The sequence below is a fragment of the Lepidochelys kempii genome, chromosome 1, assembly GCF_965140265.1.
Source record: "Lepidochelys kempii isolate rLepKem1 chromosome 1, rLepKem1.hap2, whole genome shotgun sequence".
NCBI lineage: Eukaryota > Metazoa > Chordata > Testudines > Cheloniidae > Lepidochelys > Lepidochelys kempii.
This window is the reverse complement of record NC_133256.1, coordinates 185,774,589-185,795,427: the sequence shown is the minus strand read 5'-3', so window position 1 is coordinate 185,795,427 and position 20,839 is coordinate 185,774,589. Positions and strand designations below refer to the sequence as shown.

Below are 20,839 nucleotides of genomic sequence, written 5' to 3'. Positions count from 1 at the left end.
TTCTCCTTCCTGGTGTGCACAATATCACGCCTTAATCTACTGCTTGATATCCTTTGACTAAGAAACTAAGGGAAAACAGCTGTCAAGAACCAGTGGGACAGCACTTACATTTTTTAATTTATTAAAATTAGGTAAATACAGATCATTCTGCTTGGTACAATATTTACTATTCCCCCTTCCTTGGTACATACACTTTACTAAGTGGATTGAAAGATTGCCTAAGTATGGCCCTCTCTGAGCCTCTCATGAAATTATACTCTTCTGGGGGCTGGGCCTTTAAGGGAAGTCAAGGACCAGACTACTCGTGACAGGCTCCTGTAAGGGAGAATGAGCCAATTTAGTTACTTTTAAGTAATGAAATCCCTTGGTGGTTGGTTGGCAGCTAATTAATGAGCATGATAAAGGGCTGGCTCCTAGAGACAGAAAATTTGTGAGGAAAGTAGCTCTTGTGAGAGCTCAACAGAACCAGGGGCCTGGAAGGCACGGTCTGAGGGACAGGGAATTCCGAAACAGTGGCAGGAAAACCAACTCCATGTTGCCCCAGAAAAGAGGTGCAGCTGATAGATAGCCACAGACCTCTGGCTCTGGGGAAGGATTATTCCCAGACAGTGGCAAGAAGTCTAACTTCAGGGAAAGGAGCTGAGCCGACAGAACCTTGCTGTACAGGAATGGTGGATCCAGATGAGAACAAACTCAAACGGTCTCCCAGCTAAGACGCTGGGGTGAAGTTTTGCTTGTATTTTCATTGAGCCTTTGGTTAATAAACAGACCTCTCATTAGGGGTATTGTTCCATACGTAAAGCTTCACTGAACTTGTTGATGACATTAGGGGAAACTGAGGGAGCAACTACAGCACCACACTTGGCCAGTTGAAGTGCTATAGGGCAAGTACACCCTGTGACAGATATGTTGTAACTGTTTTGCAATACACTTTCACAAGTCACTACAGATTTCCCCACCCTTTGACAACAACAATCTGCCCACAACATACAGATTGATACACCTGCAAATGTATGAACACACAGACCAACACAGCTAAAGATATCAGCACATACATACAACAACTAACTTATATTGTGCTTTTCAGTTGAGGATTCTACAAACCTTGTTTTATATCTGAGGAAACAGACGCACAGCGATTATATGATTTGCCTAAGATATCTCAGCAAATCTGTGACAGAACACAAGGGATGAGAACTGTGGAGTTCTGACTCCCAGTCCCCTGTTCCAACAACTAGATGACAGACACACACTGAAGATATACTACTTTAAATATTTAATGTCTATTATGTTTAATATGCATCTTAAATATATTATTTCTTATATTGTATCCTCAACAATCATTGCATATCTTTCAATGTCTGCTTAGTGCAGCTCCTAGCTGCAGAATTCTTTTCACCTTAATGGACATGTTCTTGAACAAAGCCACTATTCTATTTTATTACAAATTGGCTGAGCAGAGCAACTGATTCACTGACCTCCAGAAAACTCTTCTCTAAGGCCACACGTATGTTGGTCTCTATGCTGGTGCGTTTCTTCCTCCTACGGTTCAAGCCCTCAATCCCCAGCCCCGGGGAATTCAGGGCACTTGGGCTGGAGAGAGCTGAATCAGATGAGAGATTTTCTGAAACAGAACAGAAGACAGCATGTATCAGTAAGAGACTTTGTGTCAGTGCACTGCAATCCAATTAAAGGATCCCACACATTCTACCAGTGTAAGAGATGGCAGAATGTACCCCATATTCATTCCAGACCTGGGTGGGCTCCTTCACAGCAGAGGTATTAACCTGGTATTACCATTTATACCTGCAATTTACAAGCTATAAATAGGGCCCAGTATCCTTTGTGACAAACAAAAAATGGCTGCTCACCTTGTGCAGTAACTGTGGTTCTTCGAGATGTGTCTCCCTATGGGCGCTCCACTCTAGGTGTGACAGAGCCTCCCACACCTTTGATTAGAGAGTTCTCATAGCAGTGTCTGTTCGGCCCATGCTTGCGTGACAGTCAGTCTTGTGCCCCATCCCGTTGTTATATAGCACTGTGCGGGTGAACCACCCTCAGTTCCTTCTCTACCATGAAGCCCTATAGCAGAGAACTCTGAAGCAGAGGGGAAGGAGGGCAGGTGGTGGAGAACCTATAGGGGGACACATCTCAAAGAACTACAGTTGTTGCACAGGGTGAGTAACCCATTTCTTCTTCTTCTTCTTCTTCTTCTTCGAGTAGTGTGCCTAAGGGTGCACCACTATAGGTGATTACCGAGCAGTACCATCTAAGGTGGAAGGGGCTTCGGAGTCTAATCCAGTACAGCAGAGAGTACAGTCAAGCCAAATATCATATCCGAGGCAGAGTTGTGCGTGATTGCATAGTGTTCGGAGAACGTATGCACAGAAGCCCAAGTGGCAGCTTTACTTATTTCAATGATCGGTACATTTTTGAGGAAGGCCATGGAAGTGGCAGTAGACCTTGCCAAATGGGTGTGTATGAGTGAGAGTGGCTCAATGTTATGAGATTGGTAATAAGAGTTAATGCAGTCTGAAATCCATTTGGAAAGTCTCTGGCTGGAGATTGCAGAGCCCTTTGATGTGTGTGCAATCAAGACGAATATCTTGTTGGTCTTTCTGAAGAGTTTTGTTCTGTCTTGATAGGAGGTCAGAGCTCTTCTGAAAAAAGGGTATATAGTATTGCGTCCTGCCGATTCATATGCTGTTGGGGTAGAAGTCAGGGAAGTGAATGGTCTGACTGATGTAAAATGCAGAAGAGATCTTAGGTAAGCATTTGGAGAGAGGTGACCTTATCCTTAAAAAATACTATGAAGGGGCCATATGCCATCAGGGTCCCTAGTTCACCAACCCATTGCACTGACATGATGGCTATCAGGAATGCTGTCTTCATAGACAAATGGAGTAGCAAGCAAGAAGCCAGGAGGTTCAAAGAGTGCTCTTGTGAGGCATTTAAGCACCAGGTTGAGGTCTCATATTGGAGATGGACATTGGACTGGTGGGGAGAGGTTTCCCAGCCCTTTGAGGAACCTTGTTATGGTCAGGTGGATAAGGATGGAATACCCTCTATAGAGGGGTGAAGGGTCATGATGGCAGCCAGGTGGACTCCTATTGAGCTCAATGATAAACCGAAAATGGTTCGGGCTTAGGTGTAGTCTAGTATATCTGAAAGTGATGCAGTCATTGGTGAAAGCTGTCTACAGCCACACCAACAGGCAAAAAGAGATCATTTCTGACAATATGTGTAGCAAGCAGGTTGTTTCCCGCTGTGTAGCAGCACTCTTTTTACATTGTCTGAACAGGTTGTCTCTATCCCTGTGAGCCATCAAATTAACCACGCTTTGAGATGAAATGTCTTGAGATTGGAGTGAAGAATCCTCCCGTGCTCGTGGGAGAGGAAGTGGGGAGTGTTGTGAAGAATAATTGGAGGGCAAGGAAGGTAGCTGTAGGAAGTAAGAAAACAACGTTTGTCTGGCCATGGGAGGGGCTATTAGAATGACTCTGGCCCTGTCTCGCTCTATCTTGAGCATCGTCTTGGCTATTAGGGGAGTTGGAGGAAATGCACATGGTAGGTTTGACGGTCACTGAAGTTGAAAAACATCCCCTAAGGATTGGTGACCCAGTCTGCCTTTGAGCAGAAGTGGGTGCATTTTTTGTTTGCCTCTGTGGCAAAAAGGTGCCCCATTGGTGGAATATGTGGGATCTATTTCCCACTCATGGTCTTGGAAGAACTGTCTGCTGAGTGCATCAGCAGTCACAATCTGGATACCTGGGAGACAGGCTGCTGTGACAGTAATCTGGGTTTGTATGCACCAGTTCCAAAGTTTGAGTGCCTCAGTATAAAAGGAGGGAGATCTGGCGCCTCCTGGGCAGCTGATGTAAAACATGTATGATATATTGTCCATCATGATTTTTATGTGCTTTCCTTTTATTAGTAGTAGGAATCGGAGATAAGCATATCTGATTGCCTTGAGTTCCAGGAGATTGATAGGTAGCATTGTCTCCTGCGGCGTCCACTTGCCTTGGATCACGTAACTGTCTAGATGCACTCCCCACCCTAGCAGAGAGGTGTCTGTCATTATAACGACCGTCGGGGAAGGATATGTGAACAGGACAGAACGTTGTGATGGTTCTTCCACCAATCAAGGTATTGTTTCACGAAGGCAGGTACACAAAGGAGCATATGTAGACTGTGTTTGGTGGGCGAATAAATGGTTCTGAGCCATCCATGAAGGCAGCATATTCTCAGTCAGGCGTGCTCTGTCACGAAGGTCATGACCACAATGTGGCCCAGTAATAGAATGCAGTTCCTGACTATGGTTTGTGGACTGAGTTGAATCATGTTCACTATGTTGGAGAGGGCCATGAACCTGTGCTGAGGAAGGTAGGCTCTTGCTGTCACTGAATCGAGATGTGACCCTGTGAACTCTAGGCTCTGCACTGGGGTCAATGTGGATTTATGTATATTCAGTTGTAGACCCAATTGGAGGAAGAGGTGTATGGCCTTGGAAGTTACCCAAGATGTCATCTCCATGGAGCAGCCTTTTAGTAACCAATTATCCAGGTAAGGGAATAGTAAAATATCTTTCTTGTGGAGTTGGGCTGCTACCACCAACACGACCTTCGAAAAGACCATGGGGCAGATGACAGACCTAAGGGGAGCACTCAATATTGGAAGTGATTCTGGCCAACAATAAAATGGAGGAATCATTTGTGAGATGGGTGGATAGCGATATGGAAATACGCATCTTGAGTGTCGAGGACTGAAACTCAATCTCCTTCCTCTGGTGAGGGAACTATCCTCTACCTTTGGCATCACCATTTTGAATTTCTACACCTTTACATAGGTGTGGAGTAGTCTCAGGTCTAGGATGGGTCTCCAGCCTCCAGGTTTTTGGTACCAGGAAGTACCTTGAACAAAACATCTGTGCTGCATGGGGACTGGTTCTAGAGCTCCCCAACGTAAGAGAGTGCCTATTTCTTGGCACAGTATGCTCTCATGAGCAGGGTCCCTGAAGAGGGATGAGTAATGGGGGGAAGAGGGGGTAGTTGGTGGAAGTGAAGTGGATTGCGTAATCTGTGGAGACAAATCTCCAAGACCCACCAGTCCGTAGTGATCAACTCTCAAGACTGCATGAAGTGGTGAAGGCGGTCACCGAAGGGAGGGGTCAGCTGCAATGGGGGAGGATGAGGATGGTAATTTAGACCCCTGACCAACATGTCAAAATTGCTGCTTGGAGATGGACGAGTCCAAGGCAGAAGGCTGAGAAGCAGATAGTTTCCTTCTCTGGAACCTTTGCCTTCTTTGGTGTGGTTCATACGCCTTCTGAGGGAGGAAGAATTTGGTGTGTGTGTGGGGGATCTCTGGGATGTCTGGGACTTGCTGAGTTTGGTCTTATATGAAGGGGCGTAAAAGTCAAGAGAATGCAAAGTCACTCTGGAATCCTTCAATGTTCGCAGAGACTCATCCATCGATCTGCGAACAATTTAGAACCATTGAAATGAAGGTCCTTGACTGGGATCTGAACCTCCTTAGGGAAATGAGAGAGCTGGAGCCAGGAGACTCTTCTCATTACCAATGCTTTGGCCATCGAACAAGCGGTGGTGTCAGCAGCATCGAGGGAGGCTTGCAACATTGTTCTGGCCAATAGCTGGCCTTCCGCCATAATTGCTTGAAACTGCTCCCCGTGTTTTGCAGATAGGTGGTCGACAAAGGTCATGAGTTTGGTGTAGTTGATATGGTTATGTAGTTTGTTGTATGTGTAGTTGATATGATATTTTGCCATTAAGGCCTCAAAATTGGCAATTCTGAATTGAAGTGAGGCTGAGGAGTAAGACTTTCTCCCAAATAGGCCCCGATGCTTGCGGTCTTTATTGTGAGGTGTTGATTTAGTGTAGTGCTGCCTAAAGCTTTCATTCACCACATCTACCAGGGAGTTAGGTCAGGGGTGGGAAAATGAAAACTCCAAGCGCTTTGCTGGGACATAACATTTCTTGTCTGTTCTTTTACATGTAGGCGGAATGGACACTATACTGGTATGTGCCAAACAACCTTTGCTGGATGTAAAAGCCTCATTAACAGTTAATGCTATACAGGCCACTGATGGTGAATGGAGGATATCGAGCAGCTTATGATGAGGCTCCATAACCTCCCCGAGTGGAATCTAAAGAATCTGTAAGTCTCTTGATCAGATCCTGGAAGTGTTTAAAATCATCCACCAGGAATGAGAGGGGAGACATAACTGCTTCATCCGCAGATCAAGAGATATTGCCTGTAGGCGAAACCTCTTCATCAGCTCTAGCCTCCTGTTCCTCAAAAGATTCCCCCTGAGGGTCAGGTCTTCTAGGGGGAGCAGGTAATGCCAACTGTTCTTGCCCATGGTGGGTAATACTGGATGTCCTAGAGAACTGTTGACTATAAACAGCCCAAAGTCCCAAATTGGCCAAGGAGGAGAAGCATAACACATTGGTGGAGGCACCCAAGGGTGCTCGTATCAGTAAGGCACTGGTGGTAATCATGGGCCGTGGACAGTCGCAGCTTCAGTCAAAGCCTCTGGAAAGGGACCTCTGAAGGAGTGAGGAAGAGAGCCCTGGACCGACACTTGTCATACTGAGGTGAGGTCGTCAACAGAAGCCTTTTCCTCTGGTTCACTCAGGAATGATGGAGCACCTAGAGAAATCTGAGGTGAAATAATTGGTACCAGGAACACCTCAGGTGATCTGGATGTCCTCGATATCGAGAGCACGTCAGACCTGAGCAGTCTCCGATATAAGCAGGTCCCAAGGAACATGGAACTCCTGAGGTACTGCGAGGGGCATCAATTCCAAGGCTGACAAGTGTAGTACAGTAGTTGTGGCTGGCGGTGTTGCTGGCGCTGTAGACTTTGATGGTGCCAAGTGTTTCATGCACTCTGAAGGAGGTGCAGTTGGAGACCACGTGGGCTTCTTCAGTACTGAGGGAGCATAGGAAGAGCTCTTCTTTCTGCCTTTGTCTGATGCTGGTACCGAGGGTGTTTCTGAAGTTGAAGCCCTGCTGCCACGCTGGCTAGCTGTGCTCTGGGTACCAGTGGAACCAGGAGCCTCGTCAGTACCTAACTGGAAAGCTGGTGGTGCCAAGGTAACAACAACCTTGGCTTTTTAGAGGTAGAATCTCCACCTGGTGAACCTGGGGCACGTTCCTTCGAGAGCTTGTGAGAGAAGTCCTGTATCTTCCTCTTGGACATCCTGGAAGTGTGGTGCTCCAAGATAGCAGACTTACCTGGGGACTGGTGTACACTGGGGGTTCCTTGACCTAGATCAGAGGCTGGACGTAGAGAGCTCTCCAGCATATGGAGGAGAAGCTTAAATTCTCTGTTTTTCCTAGCTCTTGATTTCAACGCCGGGCAAAAGTTACACTTTTGAGTGACGTGCAACTCACCAAGGCACCGGATACATCATGAATGTCTGACGCCAACTAGGATCGCCTCCTGGCATGATGAACAGCATTTAAAGCCCGGAGAACCAGGCATCGCCATGCAGACAGAAAATGTCTAATCATCTAAAACTTATCTAAATAGAGTATAGAAAAGAGATTTTTTTTTAAGAAAGGAAAGAAGCTAGAATAAAGGAAATTATTGACTTTGACGAAGTAACATTAATATTAACACAACCACTAACTAACAGTAAGGTTGAGGAGATCTGAAGGGACAAGTACTAGAGGTCAGTCTCAGGCCAAGGTGATTGAGAAGGAACTGAGGGTGGTTTGCCTGTGCAATGCTATATAACAACAGGACGGGGCACGAGACTAATGCACACGTGGGCCGAATAGACATTGCTATGAAAAATCTCCGATTGACAGCACAGGGGGTACTATCGTACCTAGAGCGGAACACCTGTAGGTACATTACTTAAAGAAAAACCCTACATTCCACAGCAATGTTAATTCATTGCATCTCCATGAAATACCCTTCATTCCCATCCCTCATGCTTCAAACATGTTACTATGGCACAGCTAAAATATTCATTGATATACAATTCATCAATGATTATTTTCAGCAATAATCCTTGTTAATTATGGATTTTTTTCACTATTCCCCAGACAGCCCAGCTCTATGAGCTTCAGCAGTTGTCTGAGCAGCCTAGCACAGAATCTCCTTCCCCTGCTCCACGTGTGTCTGGGAAGGAGGGAACTAGTAATCAGCTTCAGTGGCTCATCTCAGCTACAAGGTGTTGTCTGATGCTATATTGTCTAGACCAGGGGTTCTCAAAACTTTTTCTTGCTGAGGTTCCCCTCAACATACTATGAAAAATGCCAGAGCCTGGAGGGCGGGGACAGCGTGGGGCTCCAGGCCGAAGGGAGGGACCCTTGGGCATAGGCATAGTTTTACTTCTATTGGGAAGGGGGCAACGGCTGGCAGGGCTCGAACCAACTCCGCTCAAGTTAAGTGCTGGGGCTTGGAGGGTTTTAGCCACAGGCTTCTGTGGCCCTCCTGAAAGGGCTCGTGGACGCCCAGGGGGCCAAGGACCCCTGGTTGAGAACCGCTGCTCTAGACAGCCCAGATGGCCATCACACACTTCTGGCTCTGTCCTTTCCTCACTGAAAGCTGGACTTGAGCTCTGGCTCCCTGACCTCCTTATCCTCCATCTGATTCTATAGAACAGTGAAGGAAGCATGCACTGTAAACCAGTTAATTTCCCCTTTTTGGAAAGGGTGCAGGACAAGAGACAGCTAAAAGCAGGTCAGGTCAGATAGGAAGCAAAATGCTGGAATAATAAATAACGAATTCAGCTGCAAAATCATGGAGTCCACAAGCCTTGAGTGAGATTAAAAGGGCAGTTCACACCACTCAGAACTACTGTTCTAGGTTCCTTGCAGACTCAGATGGGCATCAATTACATTCAGCTCATGTTTCCAAGATTATCTTTGCAACCAGGAGGGCCAGAAACTTACTTTTTTTAAAAATGAAAGCTGAAATCCTGGAGTACAATTTTGTAGCAAGTTCCACAATCATGGAAGATACAGGGCCCTGGCTGAGATGCTACACCCTTCTATGTACTTCTACTTAGGTTCCAATTAAACTACTGAAGTCAACGGGAGTCTTTCAACTGACTAATTGTAACTGGACAAAATTCTAATGCAGGGGTTCCCAAACTTTTTGCCGGCATGACCCCATTTTAATGAAGTATTTCCTGCTGGGACCCCAGACAACATGGAGGACACCATTTTGCTCTACAAAATGGCATCCTCTGCATAGCGTGACCTCACACCTCTGGTGTGTGCAAGGTCACGCTGCATGGAGGACGCCATTTAGTAGAGCAAATTGGCGTCCTCCACACAGCGTGACCTTATATGTATGGTGCATGTGAGGTCACATTATACAGAGGATGCTGTTTTGTAGAGCGAAATAGTGTCCTCTGTGCACCCTGACCTTGCATGCGCTGTATGTGCAAGGCCACGCTCTGTGGAACGAAATGGCATCATCTGCACACTCAGGATTGCTGCAACCCCATCTGCTAATGGTGTGACCCCATTTGGGGGTCACAACCCACCGTTTGGGAACCACTGTCCTAGGGGCTTGAAATACCCTCTGAGAAACCTTGGTGTTGGATGCTACAGAACCAGCCAGAAACTTTTTGCTGACATTTCTTTGTTGGCCAAATGAAGTGAGGCCTTACATTAAACTGGATGGCATTTTTGCTTGTCTGTAATGCAATAGATTTTGAACACTGCATTCAATCAATTCCAAAATTTCAAGTAATGTTCTAGGCACGAGGGAGTAGAACTCCATTGATTTTGGTGAAAATTGGAAAACTAGGAGGAAATGGGGGACAAATGGTTTGAAGACCTCTCAGCTTCAACCAGGTCTGTTATGGTCTACAGATTAAAGAACTAGTCGATGGCAGCCATTAACAACCTCAAGCATAACAATGGCCCCATCTCAGCTTTGCTCGTTGTCTGAGTTTAAAACGTCAACATCCCGAATGACTTATCTCCCACAGAGAAAGAAAAGGATAAATAATGTTATGTTGTGGATAGGAACCTATTGGGGGGGGGGGTGTGGAGGGGAGGAAGAGGGGGCGCACACAGACCCACTACCATGGAGAGAGGGAGAAATGGAGGGGGTACAGAGTCCATGGCATGGAAAGGAGGGTGGCACACAGGGAGCTTGTGGAGGGACTGGATGAATCTTGAGAGCTGCTGGTGTATGCAGTGAGCTTGGCCTGCACTAGCTACGAAGCGTGAAACCCTCTTGTAACTACCCAACTGGGAAAGGAATCTAGAGGACAGTTAGAAGTTATATGTGCATGCGCACACACACACAGCGTGTGGTGTACACTTTTCCCTCACGCCAGCCAATGATTCCACTGACTGTGTAGCACATATCCAAAAGCTACATGGGAATTGCTTCAAAGGCCTGTCGACCCTTGGACCAATGCTATTATTACTTTTATCCTCGTGAATTACCTGTCCCAAGAAGAGATAGGGAAGCTTGATGGATTTTGTAACAAGTGACTTAAGGCCCAAACCAAGCAGAAGAGTAAAGCAATTTTTCAGAATCCCACTGGATTTGTGGTGGGATTGTGAAGAAGTTCACAGACTCATTCACCTGCATCATTGAGCCACTTTTCCAGAAGTGGCTTTAACTTGCACATGTTTTTAAAGCTGAGGTTCAAGGCTTCAAAGCGAGAGATGGTAGTTTGGCTGAAGTCATTTCCATAGAGTTTGCCCATAGCGAGCCCAACATCACCCTACACAGAGAGAGAGAGAGATTCATTAACATATGACTCTTAGCTATAGAAGTCTCTTCTATCACACAGAGGACACAAAGCACTAACTGAAACAAACACATCAGTGGGCCCTTTTGGTGACACCACTTCTACATAAGGCTTCAGGTACACAGAAATTTGCTCAGTGCTAATAGGTTCATGCTAATCCAGATGATGATAAAAAAGATTTAGTCTTTCCAAGTCTCTCACTCTTTAATCTGAACTCTTTCCAGAATATCTCGGGAGTCTTTGGCTTGGTCTCCACATTAACAGTGTGGCAGGGCTTGAAGCCCAGGATCGTGGGCATAACCTGTTACTCAAGACCATGAACTGAGGCCTGAGAAAAACAAATGAGAATGGAAGGCTGGCTCCCCCCCAAATACAATCTGTGCTAAATAACAGAAAAATAAATAAAATAAATTACTAACAGAGTAAGAAAAAATAAGCAAGAGAAATAGCAAGCAGCTTGGCAAGCTAACAGACTCTATAACACTCTTGCAAGCTGCAGGCAGTTGAGAAGCACCAGCAGTGGTAGCGACTCTGCTCCCCCGAATATCCTCACACTGGAGCAGAGGGATATCTAGGGCACAGACAATCTCCAGTCATGAGTGCACGTGTAAGCACATACATCCTGAAGTGGAGCACCCACAGAGATACTCCTTGAAGTAGTAGTTATTCATTTCTTTGTGAACATTTCCCCCCCAAAGATGGTATCATTTCAGTGGTAGGTGAAGGCATGACTGTATGGGAATTAGCGAAGAGTCAGTCACACACCACTGAAGTAGAGGATAAAGACACTTTGCAATAAACTAGTTCGATACACTTCATGGAAAGACAATCCAATTACAGACCAATGAAAACAAATATGGAGCACAATATGAGCAGTTATACTTCATTACAATAGTGTCATTCGTGCCAGAAGAAAGGTGACAAGAGATAATATTCCCATTTGTTTGTATTACATCACAAGATATTGTAACATGTCAAATCACAAGTTCCCATAGTAGGAACACATCTCAAACTAGTCAGTGTGGATGTAGGTAATGTCTGTACAGTATTTCCAGGATTATCAGCTATCTCAGACGGAATACTTTGCTTGGATTTAAATGGGTCAAACATGCAGCTATTTTAAAAGAAATTAAAATTATACAAAACCCCCAATTAATCTGTTTTGGACACTTACTTTAAAATGATAAAGAACTATCGCAAGTAAAAACCAGCTTATTATATTACCCCCAAAATGGAATGTAATAGGCAATTAGTGTACAATGCAAACTAGACCCTTGTAATTATATTTGAAAAGAACAAAAGTAAATCCGATGAATTTGAAAATAACCTACGTCATTGGCAATGAATTTTTCTGTTATCCTTTGGCATGCAATCTAATTATGTGACTATAGGAAACCTTAGTAATAAGATCCTTAATTACTACACAATTATGTAATTAGGTAATAGTTATTAAAAACTGCCTAAATTATGTACATATTTACTCAAAGAATAAGAATGGATCAATCAAGTAAATACTATGCCATTTAGAACAGTTTTTTGGTTGTTCTTTTTAAATAAAGGGAAATTTAATACAAAAAGCTGCCTTTGTATTATACTGGGATTGTGATACTAAGCTCAAAAGCAAGGGCTGGTAATAGAATCCTTGAGTTATTGTGTCTGCTTTTTCCTCCACGGTACAAATTCAGGACAGCGTCAGTAAAGAGAGTTAACCCTTAACTTAAAAATCCTGATTTCTGCTGCATAATCATTTCACAATGACACAGCAGGCTAATTGTCACAACTGTGATGAGCACAAACTAGAAATCCTCAGTTAAGCAACACTATTCTATTCAATACAGGTTCTTATACCATGCTTATCACCATAATATTTGAGTCTCATGACAGAGAGACTGAAGCATGCTTGTGCCAACAAAACACTCATCTTACTAAGAACAACCTGTTCTTGTGCGGTAATTAAGATTCTGGCAGGAACTTGTGAACTTGTGAACCCTGATTTTTCAGGCATTTAGAACGCTATCGGAAAAATAAATCTGACCATGGACACATGCATTCAGCTACGGCACGTTCACTTATTCTGAATTCACAAAAAATTGGATTGGCTGCTTTGAGTTCAGACTTCTGATTTTTGTTCACTCCTTCTAGCAAAACATGCTAATGTTTAACAGCATGCTACCAGACTTCTTGATAGGGACAGAGGATTTTAATTTTTAAGGGGGAAAAAAAACACTTAATTTTGATTTTTTTCAAGAGGGAACTCCTGGATCCAAGCACAGCTTCACTCAGCAACAGGATGACAGAACATATAATCATACTTTGCACTACTAATAGCACCTTTCATCCAACAATATTCAATATACAGTATTCAAAATTACTTTCTTCAGCCTCATCCTGATGGGTTCTTGTGCTCTGACTCCACACACCTAAACGGATTTCACCATCAGGCTTTAGGTAAGCAGACTAGTGAACCTTTGCTCTGGTGAGCCCTGTAGGGTGGGAGTTGCTTTTCCTTAATGTTGCTCCTCTATATTCTCTTAAACATTGCTAAATACTTAATGGCAAAAGTGGGTTTTGTTTTTGGTTTTTTTTGTTTGGGTTTTTTAGAACTCAGGAGTCCAGGCACCTACTTCCTTGCTCTAACTCTAAAACAGTTCCTTTCTTATCATCAATTATTTACATATGAACCTGGTGAAAGAAAGATTGATAAACTTGTCTTCAGCGTATTCAATGTGGACACTATTCCAAAGTGGTGATCAAACCTCATACGCTTTCTTCAAGTTTACTATTTTCTTATTCAACTTGTCTTTTCACAACTTGTTTCCGGATCATTTTTTTAAGATTTCTCCTCTGTCATTTGAGTTCTTATTTGCGGACCCTTGCAAGCCTTAAACCTCAAATACAGAATCACTAATATTTAATAGGAAAATGTGTTCAAATGATAAAACCCTTCAACATATAAAGCAGCTTCATCACAGTTTTGACACCATCTTTAAATACTTAGAACGGTTAAGTGTGCTATATGACTTGAGAGGTTGCATTTCCGAGGGCAGAAAACTTGAGAGGTTGCATTTCCGAGTTTTGACCTATTCTTTTTAAATCTTCTAGGCTGAACAGACCACATTCAATGACAGCCTGAGCTGGTAAATTCATGCACCTGCTGGGAAAATGGCTACCTTTTAAAACCAACAAGGGAGTGAGTAAGATGTGTATGGCCTTTTCCGTTCTTTTCTGATACAGAAGGGAAAGACGAGAGCTTAATTGTATTTAAGAAGGCACTGCTAAGAAGGGGTGCTATTGTCCCCAACCTCCAAACCTGAAAACTGATTTAACCCTATACTGGGAGGTATAGGGTTACTCAATTTTACCTGAGTGAATCCAAGTTTGATCCGTCTTTGTTTGAAAGTCTTGGCAAACTGCTCAAGCTCCTCAAGGTCACTGGGCTCCTCCAAGCTGGGAGTCTCAATTCGCTTTGGTGTTGATTGGCTCTGTGGAAGTGGCTGAATGGGGGTTGCTGCTATTGTGCGTGTTGGGGTTGCTGGCTGTTGAGGGTAGGAGACAGGAAGAGAAAAAAAAAGTTTTTTTTTAAAAACACAAAATAGTGGAAATAAATCTCACTCAGGAGTCCAGATTCCCACAGGAGACAGGTTGGATACTAATATATCTACCATTTCTAATAAATCCCAAAGTGCTCTCAAATTTATTAACATTGCTCAAATAAAGATCATCACCATCCACTGTACTGTATTAGTATACAGTCTTTCAAGAAGGACTCTGTCAAAAACAGCCAAGGAAAAACAAATTATATACTGTACCAGTTTACTAATGCCTTCTGCCTACTCCAAGAACAGTTCAACATTACTCTTAATATTTTTCAATACTTTTGGAGAGTTTGGCATTCATCCCCTTTAATTATTTTAAAATTCAATTTACTGTGGGTGCAGCATCAAGTTGACAGCTCTACAGACTCAAATCCTCTATTTTTCCTCAGAACAAGCTTAGCAGAGGCAGCAGCACAAATATCCCTAACATTTCCCCTTGTGAATGTGACACAACCTTGTCCCAGAGGCACCACTTCTGGGGCGGGGAGAGAGCAGTTTGCTCTCTTTGGCACCTCTGCTGAGACTGCTAACAAGAAGAGTATTTATAATGGAGACATTATATGGCAATAATTCCTCTTAAAAAAATAAAAACTCACAGAAAAGGAATTTCTTTTAGGTTCTGATTTTCCCAGCATAACCACACAGTTTCCTAGGAAACTACTGAAAAGTTTGCTATTCCTGACAATTAGCCTATAAAGATCATTTCCCAATATAAAAGTAGGAATACAGGGCCTCAGTAAGAGCCTGAGATGTGTGTGTGCGCGCGCTATGGAAACCACAGTTAGGCTAGGTTTCACACAATCAAAATATATTAAGAGAACATCTGGGTTTCACAGTTAAGGTTTTGCACACAATCTGAACGTTGGAATTTCTTGAGCTTTGAGTGCTTTACTCCACCTCCTTGGGTGTATGCATTGTTAAAATGCAGAGCTGAATCCTCCTTTGGCCAAATTCTGTTCACTGCAGCTGAGGGGCTTGGGCAAAGATGGTTTTGCGCCATTTCTATGTCCTTGGCCCAATTCTGACGCTGTTTATGCCCCCAATGCAACAGAGAGAAGCCTCAAGACCGCTCTAAATTGCGCTGGTTGGTAATAGCCTCCAAACGGCCGTTCCCTAGCACTTCAGTGCGACAGCCATATCGCCTACAAAGCTAAACCTCCAACTGGCTCACTAAGTTGGCTTTCTACTTGGTTGGCGCTAGTGATATTCTGCAATGCAGAGCAGGTGGTTCGGGGGGGCAGGATTTAGCCCACTGTCTTTAATTACATGATCACATATTATTGCTCAGATAATATACAATATTTTCAAGAACTGTAGATACATGTCGCACACTTTTTCCATCCCCAATATTTTAAACTTACTTAAACTATATTGGACTACAGAAACGTATTTGACTTAAATTTTTATTAAAGTTCTTTTTTTCCCCCTATGTTACACATTAGAGAAAATCTTTGTTAGGGACATGTGAAGCTCCCCAAGCTGTGAACTAGAATAGCTAATTTCCACTATTCTACATTGCATATAGAAAATGTAGTAAGCAATACAAGTACAGGTACTATGTACTTTTCATATATGGCACTTTCACAGACTGTAACAGACGCAATAGTATGTGCTACAAAATGCTACCTGCATTAAAAGAAAAACATTATGTGATAGTCTGTTTTTCAGAAATAGTATGTGATCATATAATTAGAGGCTACAGTAACACACAAACACAAGCAAGCAGAGTTCAAGCTGCAGGCACTTCAACATTACTTTTCCAGAGTTTTGAAAGCTTAACCGTAGAGCTTTAATAGCTTAAAACAATGTTTTTAAAGGTTTCTTTTTTTTTTTTCCTAAAGATATAAATCATGGAAAAACAGCTAAAAATTAGTTTTACTCTTCTGCTGACTTGCAAAAGACTGGCAACAATATCTTTGGCTAGAAAATAGACCACTTTGCCCAGGATCTTTGGAAAACTTCCAGGAGGGAAACCCTTTCCTGCACACTTTAGGAAGCCCTCAGCCCTTTTCCTGTAAGTTTTAGGAACTCTGAGAACCTTATAAAGAAATGGAGGAATTGAGGCAAATGTTCCTATGGACATGTTGCCTTAAGCCCCACACATCTGCCAATTAAGCAGCTAAATTAACTGCACACTCCTGAATAGTATAGCCTCTTTTAGCTGTGTAAAGTATATTAAAAAATTACTCTATATAACATGAAGTCTTCAGTCTTATAATTTTGTCAAATCAAAAATATTTTTCACTAGAACAATTAAAGGCACTTTTACTCAATGAGGGCTATTTCCATGCCAAATATCTACATATAGCCCTCTAGGTTTTAAATCTATTAAAAACAAGGTTGCAAAAATGTTTAATATAATGGAAAAAGGGTATTGTTCCACCACTCTACTTGTACTCAAAATTGACTAAACCATTTTTGTTCAAACTACTGAAAACTTCCACCTTCAGGAAAAGGCCAAGCATGGATAATTTCAGTCCAAAGAGGAAACGTTTTGGTAAATTATGAGTGAATGAAAACAGGAAAATTTGAAGGGAAACTATTATGCAGCTTTAATATACAGATAACTATAACTGGAGCTGGCACTTCTGTTGTATTGTAGCCATCTAGAAAAGTGAGACGACTAAGTAGCTCAACTTCCATTCTTGCAACAAACATATATGTGCCCCTCTTGCACATTAGTTTGAGTGCCCCAAAGAACTGCTGAAAAGCTGCAGGAGGAAAACTGACCTGTGAGGTGAGGGTGATGCTTGGCTGAGACTGCAGGAGGTTGGCTTGGCTTTGCTGAGGTAGTTGCGTTAAGAGATTCTGCGCTTGCAGGAGACCTGAAAAGAGGTGGTTTGGCAAACAGTTTCAGAAACTTTAGAAGCTGACTGAAATGAAGCACTTAAAACAAAAAGAAGATAGATGAAAGGCTGACATCTCCAATGTCTTTAATTCTCAGTCCACAATTCCCCTGCATTCCTCTAAAGCATAGGGTCAAGTATCAGGGGGTAGCGTATTAGTCTGTATCCACAAAAACAAGGAGTCCAGTAGCACCTTAAAGACTAACAGATTTATTTGGGCATAAGCTTTTGTGGGTAAAAAAACACTTCTTCAGATGCATGGAGTGACAATCACATATGCAGGCATTACATAATGACACATGAAGAGAAGGGAGTTACCTCACAAGTGGAGAACCAGTGTTGACAGGGCCAATTCGATCAGGGTGGATGTAGTCCACTCCCAACAATAGATGAGGAGGTGTCAATTCCAGGAGAGGCAAAGCTGCTTTTGTGATGAGCCAGCCACTCCCAGTCCCTATTCAAGCCCAAATTAATGGTTTTAAATTTGCAAATGAATGTTAGTTCTGCTGTTTCTCTTTGAAGTCTGTTTCTGAAGGTTTTTTTGTTCAATTATAGCTACTTTAAAATCTGTTATAGAATGTCCAGGAAGACTGCAGTGTTCGCCTACTGACTTTTGTATGTTACCATTCCTGATGTCCGATTTGTGTCTATTCTTTTATGTAGGGACTGTCCTGTTTTGCCAATGTACATGGCAGAGGGGCATTGCTGGCACATGATGGCGTGTATAACATTGGTAGACGAGCAGGTGAATGAGCCTCTGATGGTATGGTTGATGTGGTTGTGTCCTCTGATGGTGTCCTTAGTTTGCAAATGGTGTTGCAAATTTAACACCATTAATTTGGGCTTGAATAGGCTATTTTTGCAGCATTACTTTGCCTGTGATGCAGACACAATAAGAGCTGACTGGGGCTGCGCTTATATTATATGTAGGAAGTGTTTCATCTAATGATAGTATTATTGGCTTAATGCCTTGGAGGTGTCAATTGGTTTTCCCTTTCTGGTTTGGTACTCAAACAGTTAGTAGACAGTGAGCATTGAAGAGCCAAAAAAAAATAAAATGAAGCCACTGATGAAGGTGATTAAATGTTACACTCTGCACAATACATTTCAGCTGCTGGAACATCCCTTTAGAATGAATGAAAAATGAAATGGCTTTAGCAGACTAAAGTAGTATAACAAACAGAAGAAATATATCCAATCACTTGCAAATATAAAACAGAGACTGAATCTTTAGAAAGGAGTAATTATATCTCACATGTTAGATAAGGTACTGAACATTCTTTAGGTTGCACCACAAAAATTGAGGTTACAGTAATTCCTCACTTAACGTTGTAGTTATATTTCTGAAAAATGCATCTTTAAGCAAAATGATGTTAAGTGAATCCAATTTCCCCATAAGAATTAATGTAAATAGGGGGCGGGGGGAGGAGGATTAGGTTCCAGGGAAATTTTTTTTTTGCCAGACAAAAGACTATACATACACACATACAGTAAAGTTTTACACAAACAATTTAATACTGTACACAGCGATGATGATTGTGAAGCTTGGTTGAGGTGGTGAAGTCAGAGGGTGGGATATTTCCCAGGGAATGTCTTACTACTAAATGATGAACTAGCAATTGGCTGAGCCCTCAAGGGTTAACTCATTGTTGTTAATGTAGCCTCACACTCTACAAGGCAGCACGAATGGAGGGAGGGGAGACAGGATGGCAGACAGAGAGACACACCCTGTGTCTCTCTGTCAGAGAGACAGAGATGCACATTTCCCCTTTAAGTATGCTGATACCACTCAAGTGCACCACCTTGTTAAGTTAATCCGCAAGCAGCTGCTGCCAGGAAGGTCCCTCCGTCCTGAGCCCTGTCGTGTGTGTCCCCTGCTCTATGGAGATGGGGTAAGCGGGGTGCAGGAGTAGGGGGGAGGGGACACCCTGACATTAGCCCACCCAGCAAGCCGGAGGCTCTGGAGAGCAGCTCCAAGGCAGAGGGCAGGAGCAGCACGGGGCAGTGGGGGGAGGGACAGCTGAACTGCCAGCAACTGATAGCCTGCTGGGCTGCTGCTACACAGGGAACTTAGGGGAGCGGGAAGCTGATAGGGGGGCTGGCGGTCCACCCTGGTTCCAAGCCCCCACCAGCTAGCTCCAATGGGCTGCTCTTTCTGCAAGCAGTGGACAAAGCAGGTGGCTGCCAAACGACGTTACAAGGGAGCACTGCGCAACTTTAAACAAGCATGTTCCCTAATTGATCAGCAACGTAACAATGAAACAACGTTAACTGGGATGACTTTAAGTGAGGAGTTACTGTACTTACCTGTAACTGGAGGTTCTTCGAGATGTGTGGGCCCTATCTGTATTTCACAGGTGGGATACTCACGTGCACCATTAGCCTGAGTTGAGAATATTTTGCAAATAGTGTCCATTGGCCCATACATGCACCATAGCTCTCCTCATGCACTGAACCAAGGGCATAAAAGATGGCATGAGCTGATGCCTCTCCAGTTTGCCAAACGTACCACTGTTCAAACAATCCGCAGCAGAGGAGATGGAGGGTGTGTACTGGAATACAGATAGGGACCACATATCTCAAAGAATGTCCACTGTTACAGATACATAACCTCCATTTCTTCTTTGAGTTAAGGTCCCTATGTGCATTCCACATGTGGGAGATCAACAAGCAACAATCAACAGGGGGTGTGTAAGAGGACACAGAAGTGATAGCTGATTGTAGCACTGCTGTCCCCACAGCTATATACACAGCTGATGACTGGACCAGAGTGTAATATCTTGTGAAGGTATGTAAAGAGTTCCAAGTAGCTGCCCTATACATCTCTAGGAGAGGTAAGTCTCTCAGCTATGCAGTCTAAGTAGCTTGCCCTCTAATGGAATGAGTCCCTCAGGTGTGTGTGTGTGTGGGGGGGAGATATGAGCTAGTTGGTAACAAACTAGCTCATATCCATTTTGAAAGTCTCTGTGCCAATACAGCTCGACCTCTTGATCACTCTGCTACGGAAACAAACGGTTTAAGCTGTCTTCTAACATCTTTTTTCTTTGCAGATAAAAGCCCTTCACACATCTAGAATCTGTCCGTTTCTCTTCATCTGAGGCATGTGGTTTGGGAAAAATACTTATAAGTGAATTAACTGACTCATATGAAACTTGGAAACTACTTTAGGAATGAATCTAAGGCAGAGTTGTAATGACACCTTTTCTTTAGAGAATGTAGTATATGGTGGGACCACCATGAGCGTGCCTAGCTCACTGATTCCTCTGGCTGACATTGTGGCTATTAGAAAGGCCACCTTCATGGACAGATGGGCCATAGATCATATGGCTGGAGGCTCAAAGGGGAGTTTAGTGAGCAATGATAATATAAATTGAGGTCCCACTGAGATGTGAACTTCACAAATGGTGTAAAGGATCTGAGAATCTACATCAGAAATCTAAATGTGACAGCATGAGTGAATATTGTACCATTATCCACAGGAGGATGGAAAGTGCTGATCTCTGCTAAATATACTCGCAGAGAACTGAGTGTGCGAACCAAAGATGTACGGGTAAGTAAATACTTTAAGATGATAGGGATCCTGGTGGATTCTGGAGACAGCTGCATTGGTGAGCCCAAGAGGAGAAACATTTCCATTTTGCTG

At 43.3% G+C, this 20,839-nt stretch overlaps 1 protein-coding gene across 12 annotated transcripts in view; it reads right to left on the bottom strand.

Moving 5' to 3' along the window:
* POU2F1 (POU class 2 homeobox 1) overlaps positions 1 to 20,839 on the bottom strand; it is a 175,047-nt gene that overhangs the window by 15,442 nt on the left and 138,766 nt on the right. For all 12 annotated transcript variants that reach the window (XM_073304768.1, XM_073304795.1, XM_073304805.1 and 9 more), the window contains 4 exons: positions 17,081 to 17,175; positions 14,117 to 14,290; positions 10,586 to 10,727; positions 1,479 to 1,624 (listed from right to left, as the gene is read on the bottom strand). In XM_073304768.1, the coding sequence (XP_073160869.1) occupies positions 1,479 to 1,624; positions 10,586 to 10,727; positions 14,117 to 14,290; positions 17,081 to 17,175 (557 nt within the window). The remainder of the gene's footprint in view (positions 1 to 1,478; positions 1,625 to 10,585; positions 10,728 to 14,116; positions 14,291 to 17,080; positions 17,176 to 20,839) is intronic.